Source organism: Eutrigla gurnardus, assembly GCF_963514095.1.
Source record: "Eutrigla gurnardus genome assembly, chromosome: 16".
Classification (NCBI taxonomy): Eukaryota; Metazoa; Chordata; class Actinopteri; order Perciformes; family Triglidae; genus Eutrigla; species Eutrigla gurnardus.
Window position 1 is genome coordinate 19,991,959 of NC_139927.1, and position 22,814 is coordinate 20,014,772.

General features: G+C 39.9%; 3 protein-coding genes across 4 annotated transcripts in view; 1 reads left to right on the plus strand and 2 right to left on the minus strand.

Annotated features, from left to right (window-relative positions):
- The window catches only part of xrn2 (5'-3' exoribonuclease 2), a 239,777-nt gene that overhangs the window by 196,940 nt on the left and 20,023 nt on the right, over nt 1–22,814 (plus strand). The window lies entirely within an intron of this gene.
- ipcef1 (interaction protein for cytohesin exchange factors 1) lies at nt 975–7,325 on the minus strand. Of its 2 annotated transcripts, none has more exons than XM_084031098.1 (9): nt 7,122–7,325; nt 6,785–6,957; nt 5,996–6,069; nt 4,913–4,984; nt 3,895–3,965; nt 3,461–3,543; nt 3,157–3,385; nt 2,221–2,393; nt 975–1,529 (listed from the first exon to the last, which is right to left on the minus strand). In XM_084031098.1, exons 1-9 carry the CDS (start codon nt 7,135–7,137, stop codon nt 1,353–1,355), a joined length of 1,068 nt encoding a protein of 355 aa, XP_083887224.1. In that variant the 5' UTR covers nt 7,138–7,325; the 3' UTR covers nt 975–1,352. The 2 variants fall into 2 exon arrangements, with proteins under 2 accessions (XP_083887224.1, XP_083887225.1); XM_084031099.1 differs by having other exon boundaries at nt 3,895–3,950; nt 7,122–7,324.
- Nucleotides 8,640–22,814, minus strand: part of cnksr3 (cnksr family member 3) — a 42,103-nt gene continuing 27,928 nt past the window's right edge. Inside the window, exons 4-13 of the mRNA XM_084031066.1 lie at nt 21,993–22,080; nt 19,698–19,739; nt 17,556–17,675; nt 17,184–17,243; nt 17,034–17,102; nt 16,318–16,467; nt 13,939–14,069; nt 13,638–13,822; nt 13,043–13,123; nt 8,640–12,265 (exon numbers count right to left, since the gene is read on the minus strand). Of these exons, the coding sequence (XP_083887192.1) occupies nt 11,961–12,265; nt 13,043–13,123; nt 13,638–13,822; nt 13,939–14,069; nt 16,318–16,467; nt 17,034–17,102; nt 17,184–17,243; nt 17,556–17,675; nt 19,698–19,739; nt 21,993–22,080 (1,231 nt within the window). The 3' untranslated portion in view covers nt 8,640–11,960. The remainder of the gene's footprint in view (nt 12,266–13,042; nt 13,124–13,637; nt 13,823–13,938; nt 14,070–16,317; nt 16,468–17,033; nt 17,103–17,183; nt 17,244–17,555; nt 17,676–19,697; nt 19,740–21,992; nt 22,081–22,814) is intronic.

Genomic DNA, 22,814 nt, shown 5'->3' on the forward strand with positions numbered 1-22,814 from the left:
CTTATTTTAAATATGTTATGGAGTGCAACTATATAACTACAACAACAACAAAAACAGGACAAAGCACCTTCAGGCTCTCCAGCTTACCAACACTGCAGGGAGGCCTTTTCCTGTTTGTGTAATAATAATAATTGCTCCAGTTTCAGGCACCTTTATCTGCATCTATTGTCCAGAGCAGCGCTGCAGCTGCCTCAGGGTAAATACTGAAGCTCAGCTGCTGCCGGCCAACACTACTGCAACATGAATCCTGAGGCAGAGCCATTTGGCTGTTTTCAGAGAGCGGTCCAGATGAAATCATTTTACATATACAGGAGCCTAATAAAAACTGACGGTCAAAGGTCACATGAGGGAGAGAGAGAGAGTTTTAACTGCTAATAAAGTAAGACACAACATACCAAGTGCTCTTATTTTCTTCCTTAAATCAAGAGTGATATTAATAACTTAGTTTAATTCACTTCTTGCATAATTTACATCAAAATTATTTATGTTGTGAATGTAAAATACCCATTTCACCATGGCTGATTAAATATAGAATCAAAAGTCTAGAGTAGCAAGAAATGGCATCACAATTACTGAGAATCCAAAGTGAAACCTCAAGCTCAACATGATGCATTGATACTGTTGATATTAAAATGGAAAAGGATAAGCAGCAACTATTTGTGAAGCAGGAAATATGAAATGATTTTACATGATAAATAGCTTCCAATGAATTTTCAATTGTTTCAATTTATAAGAAAACATGTTTTATAATTTTTTTGTTTGCAAACATTTCGTAAACATATCTTGTAAAGTATCTAAACCTAGAAGTAGAAGTATAACGTAGCATAAAAGGGTATAAGTACAAGTACATGAACATTGTACTTCAAGACAGTTCTCGAGTAAATGTACTGGGTCACATCAAAGTCAACTATAAACATATTTTTTGGTCCCAGTTAACACAGAGTTGTTACAGTGGGGAAGATAAACCTGAAAAATATTTTGTAAAACAATAATAACTTTATTCTTTGCATTTTACAAAAACAAATTACACTAAACTGTTTTACAAAGACATACAATGAGAGAGATTAATGGATAAATAATAAATACAAATACAATTGATGTATGTGAATGAAATCAATAAAAACAAGTAAAAACGTTAGAATAAGGGCGATAACAGTTTTTAGTCTTGACCCGATCAGACCTCAGCCGGAGGATCTCATGCTGCTTCAGGCTCGTAGGGGTTAGTCCGTGATGTCATCAGTGGCCCACCCCAAACACTCATTAAAATGTCCAACTCAAATGTGCAGGTAAGCAGTGTGGAGATGCTAAAAGGTTATGTGGACTCTTCTGCTGGATCAGGTGAGTAGTCCTGTTCATGGTGGCGTGACCACGTCCCAAGGTCTCAGCTCCGCGGCGCCCCCTGCCTGGTTGCGTTGAGCGATCTCCTGCAGCAGGACCACGTTGGAGAGCCTCCACTTCCTGTATGCAGGCGCCGCCAGAGTCGGGTCGGTCAAGATCTGCTCCACCGCCAGCAGCTCCGACTCTTTGGCCTGAGGGGACAAACATATGACTAAGTACTACAGGTACTTCCTTTATTCAGTACAATTCTCAGGTACTTGGACTTTACTTCAGTATTTCCATATCACATATGAGATGCAGTACTACTACACTACTCATCTACCCAGCAGTATACAAAGTATCTTAAATTGGCTAAACATACAACTTTAACATCTGCTAACAAATAATATTAAAATACTCTTACATGTATTCATCAGTGATAAAAACAAACAAACATTAACATACTATAACGCTTTCTGCATAATTTTGATACTTTAAGTATATTTTGCTGATCATACTTTTAGTTTTGAATTCAGGACTTTTACTTGTGATGGAGTATTTTTACACTGTGGTATTTCTACTTTAGTAAAGGATCTGAGTACTTCTTCCAACACCGTCTCTGATTGATTAGTCCACCGACTTATTATTTATTGATCCCTGTGGGGGGGGATTCACTATCTACCCAGCAGTATGTAGCGTTAGCTCCATTTTAACCAGCTACAACATGAATGCCTCATAAATCATAATCTCAAAACATAATGTTTATTATTCTGCAAAGTGCGTAATTTTACTTGTGGTACTTAAAGTATATTTTGATGCTGGTACTGTCTTTAAACTTGCGTAACATTTTGAAGGCAAGGTGTGTATCAGCGTACTTGTACACTGTAGCATTACTACGCAGACCTTCAGCGTGCTGCTGAGGATCCGCAGCAGGTGAAGCTGGTCGTTGACTTTGTCGTTCTGACATCGTCTGACGAACGACGCTCTGAAGTCCCTCTGACTGGACTGTCCAATGGGAGTCAAGCTGGCTGCCTTCAGGTGGTTGTAGAGGCTCTCCATCTCATCAGGAGGCTTCTCTGGAAACAAGAGAAAAGGGTCAGTAACGTTGTCCGACTCATGACAGTTTTGAGGGGGAAAAATGATAAAAATCGATGCAGCAGAGCCAGAGATACCATCTCACATGTTCTTCTTCCTGGTGCCTACGTTACCCACAATGCAACTCAACCACAGATAGTCAGGTGGTACAAGTGTGTTACGCTTCTATCAATTCAATTACATTTTATTTATAGTGTCATCGTATCACAACATAAGTTATCTCAGGACACACATTGAGCAGGACTACAGGCTGAGCCTGCTTTTCAGCTGTAAAGAGTCTTTTTATGATCATCAGGATAATATTGTGATAGACATCGTGACATCACCCATTTGTTTGTGATCTATGGTTTTGAAGCCTGAAGGTCCACATTATGGCCGTCGCATCCCCTGCTTTCTGGTCTTTTTGAACTAAACGGACCATAATGTACTAAATGGACATCATGCTGGATTGAAGAAGACTTGAAACTAGAGATTGAGACCATAAGCGGAGGTTGCTGCCTTGTATCAGTTAATGATGAGCAGCGGCTGCAGCGGTCTCACTTCTCTCTGATTCCGTGGATCTATTTTTATGCATTTTCAAACTTGTAGTCTTCAGACTTAAGTGACATCACTTGGGGACATTTATCAGACTTCCTCTGGAGACGCTAAAGGCATCATACTACTTTTAAGACGTATGCAATAGAACTCATCAACATCTGGAGTTCCCTTTTAAAGCAGTAGTAGCCATGGCAACCCGGTGTTTACCATGGAAGACCTCCTCTTCTCTTTCGTCGCCGACGTGCAGCAGAGGGACGGAAGCTCCTCCGCCAGCTCCATCAGACCCGGGGGGGTCCAGCCAGGACGGCTGCTCACTGCCCTCTGAGGCGTTTCTTCTTCTGTTTCTCCTCAAAGGTACACGCTCCAAGGAGCTTCTTCTTCTGTTCTCAGCGGTCGGCGAAGCGGGCGGGACTGAGCTGCAGAAAGGCTGAAGAACCTGTGAGAAGGAAAGCAGGAAAGTTTTGTAAACGGACCATGTGGAGGATTTGAACAAATGTCTCTTTGCACTTACATTTTCAGAATCTGCTGTTTCCTGAAAACAGGAAGTGGACACACACTCGTCACCGTCCTGATCGCTGCCCTCACTGTAGCACTCTGAGGACAAACAGACAAGTCAAAGAGAGGAAGGAGGAAGAGAGGTTGAAAGAAGGGACAACATATAGGAAGCTGGAGGGGGGGGGGGGATAAGGATGAACAGGATGTCACCCTTTCACATCAAACTGTCTGGCTAATAATTGACAGTCCGAAATACATTTCCATTTCAGGAGGAACTACAAAGAAATTAAAGAATAGAGGAAGGAAAAGAAGAAGGAAAGACAGAAGTAACCACTCTTTACATTTCAACATCTGTATAGTTATGTTCCACACATATAAATGTTTTTTTTCCAAATGTGTATTGTGTTTTATTCCTGTGTACATCATGCATATGAATAATTGCTGTCTGACCGTCAGTGTTGATCAGTTCACACGGCTCAGCGGCTTCTGACAGTTTACTGATCCACCTGCAGACAGACACACTGCCTTTAATGCAGCAACATTCGACATAATAATAACGGCCGTGACTCATCATCTTCACCCCACAGAGCAAAAGAAGAAGTAGACAAACATATGTGAAAAGATAACAGAAAGAAGAGGAACTGCTGAATCAGTCCAGACTACTGTGTTTTCAGCTGCAGACCAGTGTATACTGGTATTTAGTGTCGTTCATGGATTCAGATCCTAATTTGGACATTTTAGTGCAAAGTATTGTAATTCTACATATTGAGTTATTAATATGCATTGACTACTGGTTGAAACCAGGCTGTTAGAATTTAATTTGGCCATGAGCTGATCTGGAGTCAGGTGACGGGAAGGAGGCAGCATTCGTCACCATCATCCCCTTCTCAACACCCCCTCCTATGAAAGTAACTGAAGAGTCGGCGTCAACTATCAATCAGCCTGTAAATCACAGAAGCTAATCGCTAGCATATACAGAAGTACAGTGGTCAGATGTTGAACTGGTTTCAGTGGTCACCGGACTAGTACATAGAAAGAAGAGATTGTTGTTAGTTGTCATGGTGACAACACACGTCAGTGGGGGTCTAAAGTGATGTCACAGCTCATAGTTTCAGTGACCCCTGACCTTTTAGTCAGGGGTCAACATCCATGTAGTTCAGTCAACATCCCAGAATGTTCAAATTGTTATCTGCAAATTTTTCTGATCACGTTTCTGCTTCTCAGAGACGTTTTGATCTGATTATGCTGCTAGAAAAGAGATCGTTCATCCTGAGGGTTTTATGTTTTAACTAAATTTCATAGCAATCCATAGTGTTGACATACAGTACATACAGTCTGGACTTGTGTGGTGGAGAATCTGGTTAGAATTATTCATGCTTAGCAAGACGGGGTGAAAAAATATTTAGTTTGAATAATGAAAATGTTTTCTTCCAGCGTGTCATGAAATGAGATCAAATCAAAGACTCACTTATTCATGTCGATGAAGCTCTCTGAAGCGATGAAAATAGTCACAACTAGAGGATGACTGGCCGTTATGGCACTGAAACACACAATAACATAACATCATGGTAAATCACCAGCAATCTACACTTAAAAGTGTCCAGTCAGGTGTCTGAGAGGACTACTCTGTATGTTTTCATAGTATATCAAAAGGCATATTTACAACACATATGGTTTAGTTCTGTATATGGAGAACAAACACTGTAACGGTTCAACCACACTGACATGTGAAGGAGACAAAGATCCGTCTAAGAATAGAAGAAATCACCAGTCATCGGTGAAAGAAACTGTCAAGTTGTTCATAGTAATGCAGCCTAGAACACGCTTTTATCCAAGATTGTAATAAAAACCTCTTACAATACCTTGATTGTGGTGTATTAATATTATTGGGATAATCTTGAATATGGTCAAGCTAGTGACCTGAACAATTTGAATAGAGCCTGATTTTAGACAATACAGGAATTATTGTGTAAGGAATAACAGACAATGTTTTTATTTTGACTTATTTATGAGGTGGCCTTATGATTTAGGATTACCTTATTTTAGATTGTATGTTTTTCACTAAAAAGGATGTCCTATCCGTGATTAAATAGAAATATTTGATTCTTACAATATAAAGTGATTTGTTGCCATTTAAAGAGGTTTTAGCATATTTTGATGATAATCAGGATAATACCATGATGCCGTGGTAGCAACCTGTCAAACCCAAGGTAGCCCCGCCCTAAAGCATCCCCTGCTTTCTGGTCTATTTGACTCTAAATGGACCATAATTAACTAAATGAACATCATGCTGGATTGAAGAAGACTTGAAACTAGAGATTGAGACCATAAACTCATGTTTACTATGTTTACTGAGATAATAAATCAAGAGAGAAGTAGGACCATTTTCTCAAAGACTTCTATACAACCAGAGAGGAGTCGCCCCCTGGTGGCCAGCAGACAATGTGACACTGTATAGTTGAGTCTTTGTTCATGTGCAGAGTGTGGAAGCAGCAGACTGTTCTTGTTCACTGAATGCTGTCACAAAGAGAAACAAACAAACATGGCGTACTGTTTCTTTTTGCACTGTTTGGCCGGTTTGATGGTGAAGCCGGACAGGTTGATGAAGCCTTCTGCTTTCTCCGCCTGCAGACAACAGAAATCACACCTCTGTGAGCCAACATATTGCATTTCAAGTTCCTGTGTTATCTACGTGGGCTTTTTCTGCGGTCGTACTACACAAAAGGTCGCTGATGTTTGGTCTCAAGTGCAGAGATGAGTTTTTTTCTTGTGTTGCAACTTTCATTCCTTCGAGGTCGAGACCTGTTTTTCAGCCTGAGAATTACAAGAAACCGTTTTACTTCCATTCCGTTTCCTATTTATAAGAAGTATACAAAATGAAAAGTATATAAACAAAGTGGCTCCAATAAGTAGAAGTTGCTGTAAAAACAGATAGAAACCTAGTTTAATTAATGTCTTTATAGAAGAAGTTATGATTGTTAATACATATTTTACACACTTAAAATGTCCTTATATCTGCTTACAACTGTATTAAAGTTGTTATAAGCTATTTATTAAATGTTATATGCATTCATACGGTAAATAAATACAGTTAAACAATCTTAGGCACAGACATCAACAATCAAATCACAAAAAAAAAATATCAGCATGAAAGTGATAAAAACAGATTATAAAGTTTTAAAGTGTCTGTGCTTGAATCCAGCTCCGTCATATTTACATATATAATATATATGTAAATATCTAAGGTTATGCTAAATGAATGCCAGAAGTATGTGGACACAGTGGCCATTAACCAGCTGCTGTAACCACATCCAGATTGTGGAGTCCTGCTGTGACTCACCATCTTGTTGGTGTACCAGTACAGAGAACTGCTCTTCAGGACAAACCAGTATCTCTTCCACTTGCTTCCCAGGAAGCTGCGGACCTCCTTCCTGCGGAGCAGCCAGCCCTGACAGTCCACCGTGCCCAGATCTTTGACCGAGACCCGCCGCCGACTCATGGCTGCAGTCCAACCTAGAGGAGCAGAGAGAAGATGGCAGGTCTTGTATAACAGAGACGATTAAGGGACTCTAAAACTTGCTGAGACAGCATCTTCTCCCCCATGTTCCTCAAATAAACATCCATAAATCCACTGAGAAACCACAGATGAAAAACACTGCTGACAACCAAGAGCTTACCTGACAATCTGCACATTTTTAAGTTTTCTTCAGTATCAAAGTAAATCAGTGATAGTTGGCAGTGCGTTCATGAGTACTCCAATGTACACTGACTAGCATGAAACACTGACCACCATTATACTTCCTGTTTACATCGCCCAAAGCATCAACAGTCATTTGTCAATGTAGTGGACGATTGACCCCAAAGTCCTTTCATGTCAAAAAAGGAACTCTTACCTGCTGCAGGGTGGACGTCCAGCGGTTTGGAGTCTCTGCAGCAGACTGCCGCTCAGCAGAGGAGGAAATGCCGATGAGAATTTATTCAAGTCAAATCACACACCGACACACACATGCATTTACCCACATAATCCTTCCTGTTTAACATGTTCATCATTCTCAGACTCTGCCCACAAACTTCCTCATCGTCGTCGAGAAAATGGAACGTGTCCGCGGCCACCATCCTTCCCTGTGACACTTTTTATTCATTTTGGTTTCACTATCGTGAAATCAAGTGGTTGTTAGTTTGAACTCACGCAAACTGCCTATCGCTGTCTTCTAACATTGCCCTTTATGTGGGAAACTTTACCATTGATCTCAATGATTAAGAGGTTACTGTTGAGGTCAAATTTCACTGCAGGAGAATAATTCAGGTTCATAAATGTAAAGCAGTTTCTCGATTCAATAATAATACTTATGTTGATTTTATTTAAGTTGTTATTAGTTGATATTGTCCACTAGTTAGTGCCATCGGCCTGGTTAAATGTCGTTCATTTAAAAAGATCCACATCAGCTGCTTTGGATTCATCATCTGTGGCACTTCACTTTAAAAAGCACATGAAACCCAAAAATATAGCTGCAAATTTTGTCGGAATGTTATCAGATTTGTGATGGTTTCTATTTTGATATTCGTTTGTGATATTAATTATCGTGTTATTGCGATACATTAGGAAAGTTTGGGGGATTTCTTTTTTTTCTCATGTTACTGAATGGATAGACAGAAGGTGTAGAATGTACTATATGGAACATGTCATGAGATTTGCTTTGCCTGGATCCTTTTCAGTTGTTGGCTGAGAAATAACTCGTACAAACCTGGTGAACCAGCTTCACCAAGGTGACGGACTTTCCTGACTGCTTCGCCCTCTCAACAATCAGCTGCTGCTCAGTCCTGCCAGGACACAAACAAAGGATTCTGTCAGGTATGTTTTCCATGCGTTAAATGAAAATCTCAGCTGGTGTAGAGATGCTACATACATCTTGATAAAACAATGATCAAACAATGTAAGCTTCTTTCTCCTCACAGGGTGATTCCTCTACTCACATAAATATCAGAAGCGTCCTCAAAAGTAAAAAAAAAAAAAAAAAAAATCATGCTTCGGCATTCATTCATACATTGTAAGGTAAGGTAGATTGCTCTGTCAGTGCGACCGAAAGTTCTAAATAATTTCAAATACCATGCTTAATAGCACACATACGTGTTTCTCTAAACACACACTAGTATCAATATAATTGTACTTCAAAATCTTTCAAAATAAATTGCACTTTATTTTTTTTTTGTATTTTTCACAAGTTACAAAGCATCATAGAGGCATCTTAGTCCAGAGCTCTGGGGCAATTCAAATGTACACGTGAAGAATGAAACCAGTTACAAAATACTTACAAAATACTGAACAGAACAAAACAGATTGATAAAATGTACGTAGTTTGGCAAAATGACACCAACAGGATCATTCAAAAACAGAACAAAAATGAACAGTAAGTGAAGCATTTTCACCTTGAAGTGAGACTATGTAACTTTTGCTAAACAAGTTTTGGATTTTCCCATGATTCTCTTCAGCTATGATTAGGTGACCTGACCGAAAGCAAGTGAGATTGATTCAGTAATATATTATAATAACAATAAAAGTCACAGGGTTTTAGTGCTTATATATTATATTATATATTATATATTATAAGTTAATTTACTAAAAAGTTAATTTTATAATTTTTACTTTTAAAAGTTACATAGTCTTACTTTAAATATAAATGCTATGTTCAGAAACCAAAAATCTTAACTCTTCCCCCACTTACTAGCACATTTCTATCCAACAAAGAACATGCAAGATCACCTCTGTGATATTTACAGTTTCAATTACACTCTAATAATCTTTTGTACAAACCTTCATAGGTCTTGCATAATGTTTTGTTAGTAGAAAGGCACCTAACATGAACCAGAAACATTCTTTATAAAACAAAAAGATATTCGAGGAAACTTAAGGAGCTCCTCGGATTGTAAACATCAGAGGATCCGATACAGTTCCCTGAGGAACTCCTTCAGAATGTTGTCCATGATGGTGCAAAATAAAGCTCAATCACATACAAGTTCCTCAGAGAACATTGAAAGGAACCGCTGAAGTCTTAGAGTGCAGTAAGCCCCACCTGAAATACTAATATCAGTTAGTTTTACCTGAAATTTTAAGCAGCTTCCAGCAACAAAGTATCTACAAGTCAATTGACGGCAGCAGCAGTTTTCAATATGAAGTGTAGGTTCGGGATTTGAAATTTAAGGTAAAATCTCTAAAGGACAATACGTTTTGAAATTGAACATTAAAATGTCACTCTAAAACCAAAAATACAAGCAAAAATTTAGAACATTTTCTCTTCAGCTGTAACTGTAAGCTTCACTAGCTGCTGTGAGGGTTCACGAGTTCTTCAGTTTTAATCTATTAAATCAATCAAACACAAATTTGAAATTCATATTTTGAGTTGTTAAAGGAAAACATCATTCAGTTTGTTTTATTTACAATAACTTTAAGACTACTTTTATCGACATGTGCTGTATGTGAAGGCCTTTACACACTGGGGGAATTTGTTTTTTTCCGCAATTAATTGACATGTTTTTGTCAAGTATTTTCACGCGGAAAACAAATATTACGCACCAAGGTCGATCTTTCTGAGCTTTCGCACTGCGAATAAAGGCATCAACCAATCACAGTGTGTGGAACAGACATCTTCAGACTCTCCACTATATTGTACAACAATCCAAAAATTACAGCAAACTTTATTACTCTTTCCAACCTGGACAAAAGCAGCACATTCTTACCTTTCACAATAAAAGCCCTTTCCATGTAGACTCTGTAACAGTTCATGAGAGGAAACTCAAATTCCCTCAGAGCATTTTATTAAAAGGAAATTCAAAATAGCTTACAGTAGTTTAGGCTGTAAAACAGTTTACCTCAGACTGTCAGACGCTCTGGGCCAACAGGATCCTGGTAGATGGTCGTCTGCCTGCGAGACTCTATTCAAGATTTTTATTTAAAAAGTGCTGCAACTGTTACAAATTTGCATCGCTGCCGGCATGAATAGTTTGATGCAAAATATTAGCAGGCGAGTATTTTGCATTTTTGTGATATTTCTTTGTCATACGCCAGCTGTGTAAAGGCCAAACAAACCCTGTTGGTAAACTTGGGCTGGTTAATATTTACTTTATTATTTCATTCGTTAAACGTGCTTCCTTTGACTGTTAAAGCATTTTGTTTTTAAAGTATCATTGAATGATTTCTCCTAAAAACAAGTTTGTAAATATCATTACTGTAGTAACTAGATGTCTGTGAAGCTTCAAAAATATTGAGTAAGAATGTTGAGCACTTGAAATTCTATTTCTTTTTTACCTTCCCATAAACTGAAGAGCACATCTCTACTGTGATAACATAGAAACAATCTGTCAAACAGACAAAGATATGGGAGGCTCCTGAGATTTAGAGGAAACCACTCCATGCAGCAGCTTGGATATTTAGAATGCCTTACCATTTTTAAAATATAAACACGGTGATGTTTGATTATTTGCTCTTTGAATCTGAACATGTCAACAGGTGGATGTCTGATTGAACCTCAAATATTATGTTTACGGATTCTAATTCCACATATATTATTCTTGCATATGAACTTGAGAAATAAAAAGCCAAAAAAAGGTTAATTTCCTGCAGACCAATGATGAGGTATTTTCAGAGGGTTTGAAAAATGTTGAACTATTTTCCGTTTCCGTGCACAAGATAAATGTATTCCGCTCGTTTCTCCTTGAGTTCGACATCCTGTATGAAAGCTCAGCAGGTCCAAACACGTCAAACTGAAAGGTTGGACAAATTCAAAAAGCGACATTGAAAAGTATTTGTTAACAGATTTTTCATATGCATTGCAAACTGGTTACACAGTGAAATATGTAATTGGCTACATACTTTTTTCATTAGCTGTAGATAAATAAGGTGTTGAGGTTTGAGCAGCGAAATCCGCTTCTTCTTAAGAGTTTTTAAGGCTTAAAGAGGTTTGTTTCACACGTGCGTCGTTTGTCTTGATTGATTGAGTCATGATGTGTCGCACTCAAAACGTGATGGTTGGATTTTCCAACTCTAATTAACTGTCACTAATGAGGGCAGGCTGAGAAATGTCTTTTCAGAATCCTGTTTTTCATTTTTTAAAAACCTTTATTAAAATGAAAGATGTCCTAACTCGACATCACTGTTGGGTCTTATATCTGTAACACAGAGTGACGTCACAGGGTCCTGGAGTACACCTGAACAACCACTGGAAGTCAGCAAAAGACTGATTTTTAAAGTTATTCTTACAAAGTAGTTAATACTAGTGTGAAGTTCCTGATAATAACGGACATGAAAAATAGAGCTTTAATTAAACTATCTTGGTCGAAGAAAAGCGAGTTGCTCTGTGATGTTCTTCTTGAAGATCTTAGATCTCCTCTAAATCTTTGAATAATGTCTGCTGTATTTATTGTATGTACTATTAAAACTTCAAACCTTTTCCCTGCAGACATCCTGAGAATCAGGCTGTGACGAATATGTCTTATCCAATAACGTTCATGTTGAAACTCCGTCAGTGACTGAGCAGCCTGAGACGAGCCAGCCAGCTGCCGAGCAGCGACGTCGACTGCTTCGTTACAGCCAGAGGGGGGGAGACAGCGGAGGAGGTGGAGGCGGCAGACTTCTTGGAGGCTGCTTCCTGGTAAGGGATGGTGGCGCTGTTGTGCAGGTTGGCGTTGATGAAGCACTGGCTGCCTCTGATGTGGTCGACGCCGCGGACTGATGGGTGTCCTCGGTACGGCAGAGGGAAACTCGGCTCCTCCTCTGTGATGGTGCTGATTCCCTCGTTGCTCAGGTATCTGTGCAGGATGTCCTGCCCTGTGAGGAGACCAGACAGAAACAATGAGGGGACAATGTCTCTGTCCTTTTCCTTTTACTCATCAATTCTATAAAAGTATTCTAAATATAACGCACACTGAAATCCAAATTATATGATTTTTAAAATAAGTCCACAGCAGTACATTGTTCCATTGCTGTGCTGGTTCTCCTGTGCGGTTCTCTAAACTCCATCAAAATATCAATATCAAATATTGTTTCTCTTGGAAGAATCAACCAGTAAGGCGAGACACTTCTAATGACTTCTAATCAAGCAACCCAAAGAAAGGAAATACAAGACTATATACAAATATTAAACACGTGTACTAAAAAGGAGAAATTACTCAAAGCAGGTTGACATTGAGAACATTTCAGGATGATTGTTCTAAAGATTGAGTCACATGTGAATGACCCAACGTGACTCATGACACAGCTGCTAGCCTTTGAGTTCAGTCTCTTTTCAAGCATCGCTGGAAAACAGTCGGACTCCTAATGTATCTTTGTTTAACTGCTCTGACTTCCATTAATGGCCTGCTATCTCGGAAAAACTGCCAAACACACACATTCAGATCCACACAGTTGGCTCGTCAAGGTGAAGTGCTGCTGAACGGTGTCGAAGCAGCGGCGGCTCTCAGGGTTAATGATCGACCAGGTAAAAATTCAAAGCATGCAGGCCGTCCTGCCGCGGTTTGTCCTCGGCTGTTAATGAGGCAGACAGGCGACACGTTGCTGATAACGGACAGATTAGGGGGACTCTCGGCTTAAGCAGGCGGAGCTCACCTCTCCTTCCATGAGCCCCGGGTCGGGAGGACGGGTCGCCTGAGAACGACTCCACCGGCATGGAGACAGGTCGAGGTTTACCTGCAAAACACACAGACACGACAAAAGTTAACATATGTGTGTAGATAAAAACTATTTTAAACTCTTACCTGCTCACATAAGTCTCACAAAACACCTGCTGCAGCCACAGGGACCGTAACAGTTTAATCCTATTTATCTTATCGGTCAACCACAGATATTTTGTGGTGCTATTCAGACAGTAAATTTGGTTATTTTCTTGCAGAGAGAGAAAACCCAGAAGACAAGAGTTTTCCAATCTTTGGGACAGAATCCATGTGGTGCAAGGCTGAATTTTGCTTTGCGTTTGGTGTGAACGTATCTTACAGGTTTTAAAGACATAACCAACCAGTAAAACTGGTTATATTGTAAGTAATATTGCAGTTGATATGTAATCAACACAAATGCATCATATTCAAAAGCCATTCTCACTTCTCAGTTGAAGACTTTTTAAAAATATATTTTCTGTTGAGGCTCCTCATAAGTATAGAAGTGTGTGTGTGTGTGTGTGTGTGTGTGTGTGTGTGTGCACACTCACAGCGTGTAGATGATCTCTGTCTAAGGCACACAGGGATTGGTTGGTTGAGTTCAGGTGGGAGGGGGGCGACGGGGGTGTTGACGTCATCGCTAAAAGTGAAGCGTCGCCGCACGTCTGCGTCCAGGCATGAGTTGGGAGACTTGGGCCGCCTTTTCACACGTGGAGACACATTCATGTTCCCATCTCTTAAGGGAGGAACAGCATGGGAGGAGGATTAAAATGCCTTGGTTTAATTGTTGTACTCTATAAGCAGGACTATGATACGGTAATAAGTGACCTGCTGAATCAGTGGGGTACTCACTGCGGTGTGTAAGGTGCTGTAGGGGGAGGAGGGACATACAAATCCAATATGGCTGTCTTCTCTCTCTTCCCAGGAGCATCGGAGGTCTCTGGCTGTCGAGATCTGTAGAGACCCGGAGCTGCCTGAGAGGTCTGGACACAACAAGAGTGAGAGAATAAATAGAGTAAATATTACTTTCATCATGGGAACAGAAATAGTTGTGTTTTTGGTCTACAGAGCTTTTAAAAACAAGGTAAAAGGTTTCTCTGATGTCCTTGGAGGACAAAATTGTCTGCGTCAAAATACTGCAACTACATATATTAATATCATTTTCACTGAGTTAAATCTTTTAACCAACATTAGTCACAACATGGTCATATCTACCAAATGACCTTCAAATGACCGTTTACATTATGTCATTGATTTTGAACAAAACAAAAATGTATTATTACTGTAACATTTTTTTTCAGTTTGGGATATGTCAATGATTAGCAAAAACATTGATTTTGATAACTGCAGTGCTCCATAATAGAGCAGCGATGCCCCTAGTGGACACCAGGAGAGAAAGAAGCATGTATTTGTCCCATAGGACAAACATGAGAGAATGCCTCATCTAGTGGGAAATAGTAAAAGGGCTCCAGTTCTTCAGCTTTGACCTCACTGTGTGTTGAGGTTTCAGTAAGTAACATCTGCGGCATGAGAATTGTGCTCTGTACTGTTTTTTCTAGTGAATGTATGATTTTATGATGTAATTGCCCTGGCATGAAAAAAAGTGGTTTAAAGGGGTTTCAATGGGAAAAAATTGTCCTTAAAGTCGAGCTGAAATGTAATTTCAAGAGTTTCTATGTTTCGTATTGTGATGTATTATTTGGGCAAGATACTGAACCCCAAATTGCCCCGAAGGCTGTGCCATTGCATGTCAATGTTATTTAGATTAGCTCCTGATGTGCAGGCGGCTCCTCTGCCATCAGTGTATGAATGGGTAAATTGACTAAATGTAGTGTTAAGTGCCTTGAGTATTCAAAAAGACTAGAAAAGCGCCATATTAATGCAGGTCCATTTACCATAAGCACACGTCATACTTTTTTTTTTCTTCTTTTTTTTTAATGGCGGGTCCACACCGGACCGAAAATCGGCGTCTTTGAGAGAGTCGGCGTCCGTGACATGAGTCTCCTTGGTGTGGTCGCTCGAATCGGCCCACGTCGGCGTTCATTTCAGCCGATTCAAATGTGTAATCCGCCATTCGAGTCGGCCATATTAAGTAGCCCGACTTCATTTACCGACGCGAGTCGGGCAGTCGGTGCGGTGTGGACCCGCCTTAAAGGAACAAAAGGTTTTGGGATTTTGATATAAAAATACAAAACAAAATGTTTTTTTTCGGCATATACTGTTAAGTAGGTGAACAATATGACTGGGGATATGATCTAAGAAGGGTTAAAAGGGCCCACTCGACAAACACGTCCCTACTGAGGTTAATGGTGTTTATCATAAAACAACAGTAAGACATTCCAGCTCCTTGGAGAGGAGAAACAGCACACGAAGCCCTTCTGCTTCCTTCCTCGTCTCCAAAGCTTCAGTACTTTCATAAACACAGGAACTTCACTCAGCTGCTTTTCTGCCTCGTCTGAAAGAAGAAACGTCTTCTTCTGATGATTAAAGATTTATTCTGATTACCATGAACACACACATAACCATCATAATAATGTACTTTACATCAGACGGTGACGACCGGGCCGAGCATTAATTCAAGATGCCCTTTGACCTGAACAATAGGAGTAACGCGGTAAAGACTGACTTCAGATCTGTTTTGGAAGCAGAAATCAGTCAGAGACTGATCCAGGCATTCAAGACACCTATCTTCTCTAAACCCACACATCCTGGACGTCTGTCAACACAAAACCCCTGAAGGCCGTTTGGTGAATTGGGAATTGTCACACTGTGGAGTAATGAATGAGTCACCTTCCAAAGATGTCTGACATCAACGCAGCCTGATGTTTGGAGCGTTTCCTATACCTCTTTTTTTCAGGAAAGGGGAAGAAGTGATCCATTGTTCCCACACACCTCAGTGGAGCAGCAGACTGGGTGGCTGCTGTGTTTACTGGTTGCTCACAAACAGAATCTGAAGGCTACGAGGTTCAAAATGGAACGAAAGAAGAAAGAAAGAAAGAACATCTGACCCTTCCCAACTGCCTTCCCAGATCCTTGTATGTATGCAGTTGCCTTGCCAGAAGTCCCGCCCCTGCTTCTGATTTGCTACTTGCTGCTAAATGCTAATGTTAGCCCAGGTATGATGCTAAGCATTGTTTCGAATTAGACAGGCCCAGGAGGAGAGCGACTCAAAGAAGAACAAACTGCAGCGTGTTGGATTTCAGTATCTTGCTCAAAGGCTCCTGGGCTCACCTGTATAAGCGGCGGCCTCCAGCGCAGGTTCTTCAGCGGGGCGGGCGCGAAGCCACCCGATGTTCCTGATGGCCTCTTCTTCACCACCAGGATGACGCCTCCAGACTCCGCCCTCAGCTTCTCCACCAGGTGCTTCAACTGCCAGCCCACCTGGACCAATCACAGATCAGAGGCCTTGAGCATGAAAGAAAAATGCAGCCTGTAGAGGGCGCTAGTGAGAATTTAGAACTTTAAACCATTTTAATAAATTTTAATAAATTCATACATTTCTTTATGAATAAATGTAGTTGTTTTCTAACAGCCATTGGATTTCCTGTCTGGTTAAAAAAAAGAATACGATCATGTTCATTGTGGAAACTGAAAATAATGAAATACATTTAAAGGAATAGTTCGACATTTTGGGAAATCAGAAAAACTGAAGTGTAAAAAAGGCCAGGACTCCAGGAAGTCACTGCTCCCAGTCAATAAATAGTCACTTTCAGCGCAGCAGAGCTTTAACCTCACATAAAGCCACAACTTGTCATTTTTAAACTTACAAAGGCAGATTTTGTTTAGCCTTCAGACAGAGCCAGGCTACACGTTTCCAGTTCTTATGCTAAGATAAGGTCACCATCCCCTGGCTGTAGCTTCATATTTACCGACAGACACAAGATTGGCACTCTGCAAAACAGCAAATAATTGCATTTTTTTCTTTAAAGAGTGGACTTTTGACTCACCACTGTCTGTTTGTTGACCTGAATAACTTCATCTCCAGCATGAATCCTCTGCGTTTTATCAGCCGGAGACTGAATGACAGAATCAAAGCTTGTTAGAAGGTAACCTGAAGCAACTAAAGAGCTGTGATACAGAACCAGCAGCACACTCACATTCTCTGTTGTTCCTGTGATGACGTGAAGCCCGTCGTAGGTGGACTTGATGTAAATACCCTGAAAGATTAAACACATTTGAAGAACTCAGTGTTGTCTGTTTAAATAACTAACGTGGTTTCTGTATTATTCCTCGCTGCTGCTGCGGTTTTCCCTTCTTGGACCTACATCTGTTTCTGTTTTGGACTGGTGCTGATTGTGGTTCAGGCTGCAGCGCTAAAATATCTGTTGGTGTTTCTCTGGGGAAGTCGGGTTAAATTGTGGGTTTTCTTTTTACAGTGTTTATCACTGATCTGACAGTGATGTCTCCCTGAATGTAAATGTCCGTCATTCTTTTGTTTAATGCTTTCTGGTGTTATTTTCTGGGCTCACCAGTCCCTCCCCAGGCTTGATGTTGGTGATATGCACCTCCTCCAGACAAGACATCTCACTCTTGGAGGGGTCAGAGGTCGCCTGGACCGTCTTCTCGCAGACGGCGGTCAGAGCTCGGGACTGAAACACACACAAGACAATAAATGGCAAAATAAGATAATGTAACGAAAGCTGAAAATATTAGTTGATTAATGAATTAGATCATTGTCTATTATTAGACAATTGGTTAATTAATTTAGGTCACTTTTTCAAGCACCAATTTGTTTTAGTTACTTTTTTATTTAACCAAATATTTGATGGTTTCAGTATCTTAAATTTATAATTGACAAATTAAGATAGTTTGCTACTTTTCGTGATCAGCAGTGAACTTCATATTTTTGCTGAAGCTAATCAAACAATTTGAAAACGGATGGATCCTTTTCACACTTTGGTTTTAGACTTATCGATAAATTAAAAAAAAGTATCTGCCAATAATGAAAATAAATGAAACTCAAACGGACTCATGATGAGGTGTGTGTAATTGATTAAGTCAATATAAATGATAATAACATATATCAGCGTTGCATCATTTGTTTTTTTGGCTTCTGATTGTACTGAAACTCTTCATAGTTATTTGTAGACTAAGCTAGTTCAAAAGCCTCAGACAGCCATCAAACAACTTTTTCATGCATTTTATTTAGAAATCTTGATTGATTTAGAAAGGAAGTCATTGGCAGCACGGTGGCCTCATGCAAGATTATATGTCCTACAATGACAAGCATCCTTTCTGATGAGTCTAAAAACAGCCCGTCTCTGACCTCTGACCTCTGTGTAGAAAAAAAAATTGACTCCTGACACCCTAGAAGATGAGCGCAGCATTACTTAAGTGTGTCCTAACAACAGACAAAGATGCTCTTCCCAGAGTCTGAGGCCTACACCAACGGAGCACAGCCTCACATTATCATCATTAAATCAGTGACGAGACACTCTGAAACAGTGTGGCTGAGGTCATGGGAAGCAGGGAGGTGATCAGGAAAACACAAACCCTCAGGAAATCACAAGTAAACCAGACAAACATGCTGCTCAGGAGAGTTCATTCATTCTAGTCCTTGGAAGTGATTATTTTTAGAGCTGGTTTATTCACATGCTCGTCTCTGGGGTGGAGAATATCCTAATTACCAAACACATTTTTATTTACACGTTTACTCCCAAAGCTTCATGTGTCTTAAAGCTTTGGACCACACTGTATGGGAGTTTGGCTCTCCTGCTACTTTATCGGGCTTTGCAGTGTTTTCCTCTTTGTCTCCTGAACAAACAAACTGAAGCAAAGCCTTCACTTCCACTGAGTAACTGAGACACCTCCAAATATGTCACAGTCAAAGAGACCTCCAATGCTGTTCGTAGAAAGAAATATCACACACCATATTAAACAACCTCAGTCTTTTCCACCAGTCGTGTACTCAAAAATGATACCTTCAAGTGCATCATTTACCATCATGTAAAACAAAGAAATGCATGGGTGGATTACTAAACGGACTTGTTGCTCCTGATCCTCATCAGAATTCAGTCCTTTGTCTTTACAGTATGGCACATTTTTATATAGTAATTTAAGGAAGTAAGACAGCTCAGCTTTGAGAAGACATTTTGTAGTCTTTTGTGTAATATTGTAGAGGGGATTGTCTTTTCAATCAACAGCAGCACTTCAATTATTGGTAACCTTTAAGGAACGGTTAAACTTTAGTTTTCTTGCTGAGAGTTAGATGAGAAGCAGTGTTACGCTACACTGCATTGTTAAAACTTGAGGTCTCATTGGAGGAGCACCAGAGGGTCATAAGGTCACATTAGAAGGTGAAGGGAAAGTGATTTAACATCAGCTGATTCACTATTCTGAGAACAACAGGACGACCGACAGGAAGTGTTATCTAAGACAGGAAGTGGATGGTCCAGCGCTGAATAAACAAACCAGCAGACTCACACACACAGGGAACACCACGGGACACTAAGTACAAGACAGGAAAGGGAAATGTGTGCTCACTGACTCTCTGTGCGTGCGTGCGTGCGTGCGTGTGTGCGTGTGTGTGTGTGTGCGTGCGCGTGTGCGGTCGCGATCAGCATCTCCAAACAACCAAAAAGAAGAGAGAAATAAGGAAAAGCAGCACTCACCACTTCCAGAATCTTCTCCTCAATCTCATAAACAGTGCAGTCCTGCAATTAAAGAGACAAACAAACTGACTGACAGGATGTCACACTGCAAAAAAACTCCACACTTCATTTATATAAAAAAAAGTTAAAACATCTGCATTTACATCAAGTCAAGTGAGCAATTCTGCACATGAAACTACTTTAAGCCGCTATTTTCAGTTCCTCTTAACAGTAAAATGAATTAATTTATTTCAAAATACTGCCTCTGGTTTAGTGCTTTTATTTTGAAGAGGGATAGGACAGCCAATTTTCCATTGTAATAAAATCGTTTTGATGAACAAGTATGTATGTAAGCACGTACATTTTACGACAACCTCGGCTTGAAATCAAAACGAGCATGATGACAGAGGTTTGTGCTTATCAGTCTGTATCACCACATGCTCTATATGAATGTGTGCTTGAGCTCAGCTGAGACTAGAGAGCAGAGACTCTTCTTCAGTGTTTGACAAATATTACTAAAATAGATCCATGAAAAAACAATCAACAGAGTTCCTAAGTCAAATGTCAAATTCCCTGACTAAAAAGCTGAATGTCCATGACCTATAATGAACAGTAAAAACAGGCCGCCTTTGTGTTGAGCAAAAAACAGCCACAGCATTTTAAACCCGATAATTTGTGAGCTTTGAGTACAAAACTTAGATTTCACTGCTTGAACAGTGCAATTATTGTGTTATTTGTCGTTTACGAGTGGTAAATTGGTGCTGAAAAACCAAGTAACCATAACGACCACTTACAAAATAGCGGAAACTCATGAAATAAACCAGTAAAGAAAAATATAGCATTGGAAATATTACTTTGATAAATGGCAACTGAATTTAAACATGCTACAAACTAAACTCCTGTCTGGAAAATACTTTTGAAAATTCCCTGATATTCCAGAAATCCTTGACCCGTGGGAACCCCATGAAGAATTGCATTGATTGCTCTGACAGGGCACGTCCTGATTAGATGGGCTTCTCTGGAAAACACCAGAAATCACCACTCCAGGTCCACTATAAGCGTATTATTTTCCATACAAGCCACATTTATGTATTTGAAGTGTGCCTTTTACACCGGAGCCATCTCTTAGACGCATTGCAAACTGCACAACTGCACACTTAAACAGACAATGAATTTCTAAAGATCCAGAGTCAATGAGTCCGGTGAAAACTCGCTATCTCGGTATTGAGTAAAATAATCACGATTATGATTAACAAGCAGCCCTAACTGCATATCCTTGTGGAAAGCCCTGCTTGTAGTGCAGACATGTACTGCATCTCATTCAATGATCATCATACACCAGAAGACTGTATTAAAATAATATTTCGCTTCACATAAAAATGATTTTCAAGCCAGTCACATGACAGCTTCCCTTTCCAGAAGTCCTTCTGTATGAAGAACTGTGAGTGTGAGTAAACCGAGAAGAAGAAAAGAAAGTAACCAGCGGGAAAACAAATATTTGAGAAATGACAGCCTACAAGAGAGCGAAACCAGAGGGAGGGGAGCTGCGAACAAAGGATTACTCCTGCGGTGGGTGAAATAACAGCTCCCTGCAAACGGGCTGACAGGATGATTGCATGACAGCGCGGCGGGGCGACGCCTCAACACCGCACCAAACTCTGCAGTCACGTGTGGGGGGGTGACATGCTGCAAAAAATATCCAACTTCTGCTGGGAATCCTTAAAACCTATTTTCCGGATTTCATTTGCGTTTTTTTGTTAGGGATCTCTGTTTTAATCATCTGCCTTAATTCAATGTTTTCTTGGTTAAGTTAAACGTTATTTTAAAACAAGCTAAATAATCACCTCTCCACTAAATGACATGCTAAGAAACGTCTCATAAAAGCTCTTGTGTTTACCATCAAGTTGTGACAGTTTTTTATTCTTCTATTCGCTAAAGCTGCAAGAAGATGTTAATCTCCTACATTAAGACACAAAGTGATTTAATAATTTTATGTCAATCACAGGATTGGAAAAAACAGTAAGTGCCCCTTTTAAATGCTTAAAAATGATAAATGATAATCAAAAAATTAAGAAATTAAAATGTAAAAGTGTTATCTGAAAGAGAATGATCATCAAAAGGACTTGTAAACAGAATGCATCTGGTTCATCATCAAAGTCTTGAAGATAAACAGTCCCAGATGTCACAACATGAGAAGTCATGACCTTCTTTCTCTCTTCACACAGAAAACATCTGAGACTTTTTGTCGGTGGAGATGATGTTGATGTAAATACTTTAGTGCAAACACTACCGGGGGGATGTTTGGGTCTCACTGACCTTCTGGACGGTGGAGGTGAGCTCCAGGCACAGCTGGATGATTCTGCTTTTGGTGGAGGTGAAGTCATTGGTGCTGGTCAGAGGAGTCCTGCAAAAGATTTATTTGAAGTAAAGTGACCTGGAGTAAAACATGTCAGGAGCCTGTAGGGTTGAGTTCTGATAGAAGGTTCTGTTGCAGTTGAAAAAACACTCCAAGCCAACTCCAAGTCTTATGTAATCCCAGTAAACACCCAGATTGTACCTGGGTTAGTTTCATGACAGCACATTATTTTTGAAAATACCTGAGAAGGCAAGGGGCGAATCTATTGATACACATATTACAAGTTCACATTCATGTAATGCTTCAGGCTACTAACAGAGCATTAAAGTTCTACAAAAAGTTCTACAAATGTCCTCCAAAACAGGCACTTTCAAGGGATATTTACTGTAGCGCTCTCCTTTTATACTGAACCAATTAAAAACATTGTTATCCATACTAGACACAAAACATGGGAAATTAGGATCCTCAAATAAGAACATCAATTATTTCTTTCACATTATCATGTTGCAGCTTCTGGCTTGTGCACATTAATTAGACTATCCGCCACCAAAAGGAGACTAAGAGGACACATCTCTACTGAATCTGCCCCAGGGCAGCTGTGGCTGCTATCGTAGTTTACCACCACCGGTATGACTGTGTGTGAATGAATGGGACTTGTAACGCCTCTTTGGGTTCAGAAAAGCGTTATATAAATTGAATTAATTATTTTCTTTGTTCTTTGTTGATACTTCTAAATGTAGAAATCTGAACCCAACTAGATTCTCAATGATCTGCATTTTATA